The sequence below is a fragment of the Tachypleus tridentatus genome, chromosome 8, assembly GCF_004210375.1.
Source record: "Tachypleus tridentatus isolate NWPU-2018 chromosome 8, ASM421037v1, whole genome shotgun sequence".
Taxonomy (NCBI): domain Eukaryota; kingdom Metazoa; phylum Arthropoda; class Merostomata; order Xiphosura; family Limulidae; genus Tachypleus; species Tachypleus tridentatus.
The window spans coordinates 151963399-151971126 of record NC_134832.1 but is presented as its reverse complement, the minus strand read 5'-3'; the positions used below and the strand labels follow the sequence as shown (position 1 = coordinate 151971126).

At 35.8% G+C, this 7728-nt stretch overlaps 1 protein-coding gene across 1 annotated transcript; it reads right to left on the bottom strand.

The window, feature by feature from the left end:
• Positions 1–331: 331 nt before the first annotated feature.
• LOC143223752 (uncharacterized) lies at positions 332–7183 on the bottom strand. Its single transcript, XM_076452142.1, has 2 exons — positions 6669–7183; positions 332–2379 (listed from the first exon to the last, which is right to left on the bottom strand). The coding sequence occupies exons 1-2, from the start codon at positions 7000–7002 to the stop codon at positions 1958–1960; spliced, it is 756 nt and encodes a 251-aa protein (XP_076308257.1). The 5' UTR covers positions 7003–7183; the 3' UTR covers positions 332–1957.
• Positions 7184–7728: the final 545 nt, after the last annotated feature.

The window sequence follows — 7728 nt, the reverse complement described above, 5'->3', positions numbered from 1 at the left end:
AATGTTAAGTTTAATCGAGTGCTGAATAAAAACGAATTAGTTATATAATTGTTTATGTTATTTATATTTCATTAAAATGTGACATTATTGGTTGGAACTGTATATACTTTATCGAAGTGATGAGGTTCCAAAATTATTTTAAGGTGACATACTTAACACTTTGCACTCGATATCGAATGTTACACAATGACGTGTGAAATATAAATTGACAAATTACGAGGAATGTGGAGAAAAGCATCTATGGTAATATGATTTTTATTACAAAAGTTAGGTCTGTTGGTTTCTAATGTTTCGCCAGCTTTCAGTGTTTCGACTGCAAAAGTTCATATTGTGTAAGTTTTATTAGGAAGGCAGAATGAGTAAACATTAACTTTATATAGAACACTGGCTAATACATGAAACATTTAAATTACGTTTCGAATAATTTCATAAACATAATTTATTAAAAGACACAAAAACTGGATTGTGTTGCATGTGTATCACATAATATGGGCTTATATCAGTGTTACTTTGTCTGTACATTTGTTAGTGGGTTATTTTATCGTTTTGGATTTATGAAGTAGACCTATATTATTCAACAGTCAAATGAGACATGAGCTTAACATACATTGCCCTACGCCAATTTTAAAAATTAAGTTAGATTGAAATAAAATATTCAAGATATTTAAACTTTTATTTTAAAGCAATATTTTCTCAAGAATCTCAACTATAATAATTATAATTCATTGAATAGAAATTCCATAGGATGGCGCACTGGTCTCAAAAGTATTGACTGCACATAAACAGTTTGGTTTGAATGGTAATCACGTATGACACGTTAATTACACTTTAATTACAAGATAATTCTCTAAATATACAGATAATCAAGACATTATGTATATATTTGTATACAATATACACTGTTTCCTAATATTAAGACACGGAATGCTACAATTTACACTTGTTTGATTATTATCAATGCTCACAAATATTTACACCAAACACCACTGGAAATTTGTGACGTAATACTATACGTATACAATTAGGTCTAATATGACGTCATCTGACGTAACAAGACTTGAAACAGGTGTCATAAACGCAACAAATGCAGTATTCCTATAATTACATACTAAGTTACTGGATCACTTTTTACAATAAAACTAGGAAAATTTGGTGCATTCTTTTATATCTGTTTGTATGTTACTACAAAGTATTTCAATGAATACTAAGTTTACCACAAAGTATTTGAATGAATTTTTAGTTTATGCAGAAGTTAAGTTATATATTACAAACCACTCCAATAATCAACATAGCTTTTTCTGATTTCAGACCTTTCTGTTTAAAAATAAGTCTGGGTTAACAAAGTAACTGATAATAGAAAAAATAATGATATTTTATATTCAAACTAGGCAGCCGTATTTTAAAGAAACCCATATGTAGCGTCAGAATACTGAACAGTAGGTTGTAAACGTAGAAAATAGCAGACATTAAAAAGTCCATTTGGACATCAGTGAAACTAATAAAGGATTGAGGCATATTTGGACAAGTTCTTACTTGACTATTGTTATTAAACTTTGAAATTTACAGGTTTAATAAAAATAACAGTTCAGATATGAGGCTACATGAAGAATCCAATTTAAAACTGGCAGAGAAATATGGTTACAACGTTTCGTCTCTAAGAAAAACTCGCCTCACTGTATCTAAATATCATTCTCAGCTTTATGGTGAGACCGTTTTGAGTTGTTTTTTTTTAAGGAAATAAACTTGCTGAGTAGAATAGTTTTAAAAACAAAAAAGAAGCGACATCGTAAAGAAAAGGATTTCTAATTTTGCTAACTTCGAAAACTCGCGATGTTCATCAGTGTAACCTGACGTCACGACTTGGTAATCTGAAGTTAGCTCTGGTGTTCGCAGATCTGGGATTTACAACAAGTACACCGGATCACAGATTCACATATTGTTTCTTCACTTGTTACAGTCACTGATGGACGTTACAGTCACTTATCTGATCGCCGAGAAAATTAACGTCGAGTGTTTCCATCGAATCTTCGGTGGCAGTGTTATGGTCAAGACTGGCCTCTTGTCGCAGTCTGGTCAGCTTGGCGTGTTGTGCATCGAAATGCTGTTTTCGCCATTTGATCCGTCGATTCTGAAACCACACCTTCACTTGGGCCTCGGTCAAGTTGAGCGCCGAGGCCAGCTGCAGTCTCTCCGGCCCTACCATATACTGCTGCCGCTCGAACTCTGTTTCCAGCCGGTCCAACTGTTCAGCGGTGAAGATGGTTCGTACCCGTTTAGCTTTACACGTTGGTTTCGACCTGATGCTGCCGGGGCTGTCTGCGTCGTGATCCGTAGGTTGTTTAGCGGAGCTTCCCTTGGCTCTGTGAGTCCTACCAGTCTCTGGTGAGAAACAAGACAAATCATGCAGCTGGAAACATATATCGATAAATCTACCTAATCGTATTTTAAAACTTAAAGTAAAGAGTACATTCAATTAAGTGACACTTGACGTGAGAAGTTGTTTAGAAGTTAAGCAAAAGCTACACAATGGACTGTGCTATGCCCACCACAGGTATCGAAACCTGGATTGCAGCGTTGTAAGTCTGCAGACATGCCGCTGTGCCACTGGGGGACGATGTAATAATACTGTTGAAACATGTCGGGATTAAATATCTTTCTTTGTAAGGTATTTTTTGGGGTAATAAGTTTATAAAGTTACAAAATATTGTTTGAAAATAGAATTATAACCTCGCGCATAATAAACTAAAAAGCATGAAATTAATAGAATATAATTTCACGCGTAATATTTTAAGGTTTTAAAATGTTATTGGAGTTGTTTACATTACATCAAGTTAATAGTTTCGTTTTCAGTTTGCTTGATTATTGTTCTAAATTTTTATTACAAATTAGAACTTTTACAGTAAGGAAGAAAGTATTTAACATGGATCAGCATGGCCAGGTGGTTAAGGAACTCGACTTGTAATCCGAAGGTCGTGGGTTTGAATCCCTGTCACACCAAACATGCTCGCCCTTTCAGCCATGAGTATGTTATAATATTACTCCCAATCCCACTGTTCGTTAGTAAAAGAGTAGCCCAAAAGTTGGCGGTGGGCGTTGATGACTAGCTGCCCTCCTCCTAGCCCTACATTGCCAAATTAAGGACGGCTAGCGCAAATAGCCTTCGTGTAGCTTTGCGCGAAATTCAAAAACAACCAAACAAACATTTAACATAGGCAAGACGTTTCGATCACTGGTTTGTACTAACATTAATCGCACCAGTGATTGAAACGTCAAACCTGTTTTAAATGTTTTCTTCCTACTGTAAAAGATTAAACCTGAAATAAAAATGTTACACTACGTTACACAGACCTCCCAGGTACTGCCATGTTGTAATACTGTTTTTGTGTTCTATGTTTTAATATTCTTACGTAACAGAAACAAGTTATACGATTTTTCTGAAGAATTAAACGCTACAAACATGAATGAACGTGAAACGGTGTTTCAAGAAGTGAGATCCCGCCATGTGATTACCACGTGCTTTAGAATCTAGACAGTGCCCTCTGCTTTGTTAGAGTTGATTGTAGTTTTAAAACAGAGGTGGAAAACACCAGACAAAAATTGATCCTGAAAATATCCCACATGACATAAAACACAGACTTTGTTTGGTACGTCTGTACGAGCATAAAATATTATTAAAGTACACACTATATAATTAAACTTTGTGGCGTCCTAGTTTTTCATTGTTTGAACCTTGTCATTACTAAGGTTTTTTGGTCTGGAGTGTTGTTTCACATCAGTAAAAGTTTGCTGATAATTCAGGACCTAAAATATGCACGTGTTGAAACACGCAAAGCAACATAATGATCGCTTTAAATAATCCAAGTATTTCATTGCTAATCCTGCTCAAACTAAAACAAATAACGACTATACATACATACGACTTATCTATATAAATGTAATGGTAGTGTCTTTGTGTGTCCACCTAACTACTTATCTATATAAATGTAATGGTAGTGTCTGTTGTGTGTCCACCTAACTACTTATCTATATAAATGTAATGGTCGTGTCTGTTGTGTGTCCACCTAACTACTTATCTATATAAATGTAATGGTAGTGTCTTTTGTGTGTCCACCTAACTACTTATCTATATAAATGTAATAGTAGTGTCTTTTGTGTGTCCACCTAACTACTTATCTATATAAATATAATAGTAGTGTCTTTTGTGTGTCCACCTAACTACTTATCTACATAAATATAATAGTAGTGTCTTTTGTGTGTCCACCTAACTACTTATCTATATAAATATAATAGTAGTGTCTGTTGTGTGTCCACCTAACTACTTATCTATATAAATGTAATGGTAGTGTCTGTTGTGTGTCCACCTAACTACTTCACAGAGTCTTAATGGATCTTTACCAAATTTGGTGAAGAGGTTCATTAGGTCCAGGGGGAGTTACATATAATGTTTCAGTTTTTCATTTTGGGTTTTGGACTTTCATGGGCGTTTCTGCCACTACCTCGCCTCCTGTGGATACAATGGCGAATTTAAGGTTGTGTGGGCCCAGGGGCTAATAATTTTCGTGGACTCTACATCCCATGTAATTTTACATAGAATAAAATTATCAATGGGCCCCCATTAAGACCATGGGCTATGGGGCTGAGCTTCCTCTAGCCCCTAAATACGCCACTACATGGATGGACATTTACCGAGTTTGGTATGGAGGTTCACAGATATGTAGGGAGAATTTGAAAGTTGTTAAAAGTGAATATGGGTGACGTAGGGAGAATTTGAAAGTTGTTAAAAGTGAACATGGGTGGTTCATTAAAACAGTAATATCTTTTCCTGGGATCTTATAACTGATCACGAGATTTACATAAAGTTTGTACCTGAACTTACATGAACCTCACTGTTGATAGCCAATCAGTGGTACATATAGCACGGTGCATTATCGCGTGTTAGACAATTTATGATCCACTGTTAATATACATTATACAATATAGATGCGTACATGAGCGAAGATAAGTGGCGAAAACGCAATGACATGGAAGATACAGTGTGTAGATCGAACTTAGAAATGCATGTTTAGTTACTATGAAAGCTATCAATTTTCACAGCGTATTCAATTTCATTTCATTATCTTTGAGAACGTTTAGCAAGTAAGGTATATGTACGGCATGCAATAATGTAATATTTCTGCGGCAGACGCAACAGGCCTTGTTATGTATATAATTCACTATCCACTTTAAATTCAATAAACAACTGTATACAAAATTCTGGCTAGTTATATGTCAAGTTTCAATGTTACTTCGGTAAGTTTGTTTTTGTTTAGGGTTAAGCACAATGCTACACAATGGACTATCTTTGCTCTGCTCACCTAGGGTATCTGTTTTCAGCAGCATGAGTTCGCAGATATACCTACGTGCCACTGGGTAAGCTGAATATTTGTTTTTTATAAACCTTCTTATTGAAGACTATGTTATTCATAATAGTTATATTAGCATGAAATACATTAGCACATGTAACCACGTTTGTTTGTGTCGTATTGTGTTCAAACCATAATAAAGTGCATTATTCATAACAGTTATGTTAGCATGAAATATCTTATAACATGTAAGCATATCTCGACGATTAGTAATATGTTAAATAAAACGTGTTTCTGTAACATTTGTTAACACAGTTAACCATATATCTGTGTTGAAGTATAATAAATAACCATTATAAACAAGTTATTCACAATGTTCAGTATATGACATATACAAAATATTAATATTTATATTTACCCTTGTGTATCTATATCAGTGTGTTAAATTTTCATGTTTACAACGCGTTAATTTATAACATAAAAAATAACAGTATTACCATGGAGCTAAAATGTATTGAAACTGACTGTTTACCATTCAAACAAGAGGGTACGATCAGTAGCCGCGACGCTTGTTTTTAGGCAAAATTAGAGTAAATTAAGTTATGAGACCTTAGGCCTGGTCAAATATATCAATCGAAAGGGTTTGACCTCCTGAGCCCAAAACTGAAATTAGATCTTAAATCGGCAAAGAGATTACGGAGCTATGAGCTAAAAGCTTGTACTTGGAGGGCGGAGGGTATTCAGAGCCATTGTGTTAGACGCTTTGCAGCGACTAAAAGTGCGACCGGGTTACGTACATTGGAACAGAATCAAACAACACTGTTGTGAATGTACTAAATAATGAAAAACACATTGTTGGCAATATATACTACGAACACTAACAGTTAACACTGTTGTCAAGATACTGCAAACGATAAAAACATTGTTAACAGTTTATTATAAACAGTGCACTAAAACATAATGTTTTGTGTTGACTAGAGCTAGGCTTTCACTAAAACTAGTATTTTGAATAAAAAGGCTATCATATATTTTCGGTTATCGCTTACCAGTTGTAACGTACTGTGACATCTATTGACAGATGACATGTACCTTTGCTACTGACGAATATACAACACCAGTGCCGGAAAATATTTTAAAATTGTGTTGAAAAGTGAGTATGTTATGGAGAGTATATAAATAAATGCAAAATAAGACTTCACAATACCGTTAAAATCATGGCATTGTAATCGTGTTCACACTGTTAAAAGGAAAATAAAAGATCCAATGTTTAGAAAACTGTATTTTTCGAGTTGAGAGTTGCCAGGTTGCAGTTGTGCAATAACTTACCTGTTTTCGATGCTTTTATGCGAGTGGCTTCCGCGTTTGTAGAGTAGGGCGTAGTACCTTCCAAACGCTCGTGCCGCGTGACTCGAATTGGTCCGGCTAAAGACGGCTGTTTGGAGCGGGAGCCGTCGCTGCTTAGTCCCAGGATGGCCTCGATAGTGAACGATGGCTTTTTGTCGTGGTTTTTATTCTGGCTGAGGGCAGTAGTAAACTGTCTGATCCCCGGGACGTTTACCAAAACCGGCGGACTCACAGGGCTCAACGGAGCGGCGGAAGTCACGCCGAAGTACGCTGGCCAAGAAAAGGTGTACGGAAAAGGAAGCATTGTGGTCTGCATGTCAGTCGTACGGTATTAGTTGTAGAATATGGTCTTCCACTAACCACTGGCTTTGATCTCTCTCAGAATAGCAAGTGTACTCCAGTTTGTTGCCCCTTAGAATTTGTAGCGGCTTGACAAACAGTCTCTGTGGGTGGCCGTTATGTCAATTAGAGGCTATAACCATCCATAGCGCTCTCCAGTCTGTTATTACTCAGTCTTCCCTCTGGTCATGATGAAGGCGGAGCTGTTGTTTGAATTTTAACCAATCACTGCTTAGAAATGCTTTTATGAGTTTCATCATCCAATGAGATGTATCATTACCATCGTTCCCAGTGAAGTCACACGTCTAGTGAAATCGAGCATGTATTACAAAAAAAAAACAGTCTAAAAATGTGGTGGAGAATAATAAAACATAGTGTATGACAGAGACACATGTGAATCTTTGTATCGTATTTGTTTTAAAACGTTTAGTCTGTGACACTCGTGAGACGAACTGGATTATCTCGACGTTCATGAGAATGGCACGAGAATATGTATGGGCCTTAAGAAAAGATTCTAATATTTTAAATATTCGGCACCCAAGCATTAGTTGTTTATAACCGTAATTATGTTTAAGCCTACCATTCATTAACCGAATTAAAACGTTGCTGGCACAACTGTTCTACTTTGTTTTTAATATTTCGTTTTAAATTAAAACACAAAATGTTAAATCGGATCTCCCTTCGAACAGTGATGTGTAAAACA

Coding starts and splice junctions, on each gene's coding strand:
- LOC143223752 (XM_076452142.1), bottom strand. CDS start 7,002: ATGCAGACCACAATGCTTCCTTTTCCGTACACCTTTTCTTGGCCAGCG. Junction 2,380..6,668: donor CATAAAAGCATCGAAAACAG/GTAAGTTATTGC, acceptor GTTTCTCACCAG/AGACTGGTAGGACTCACAGA.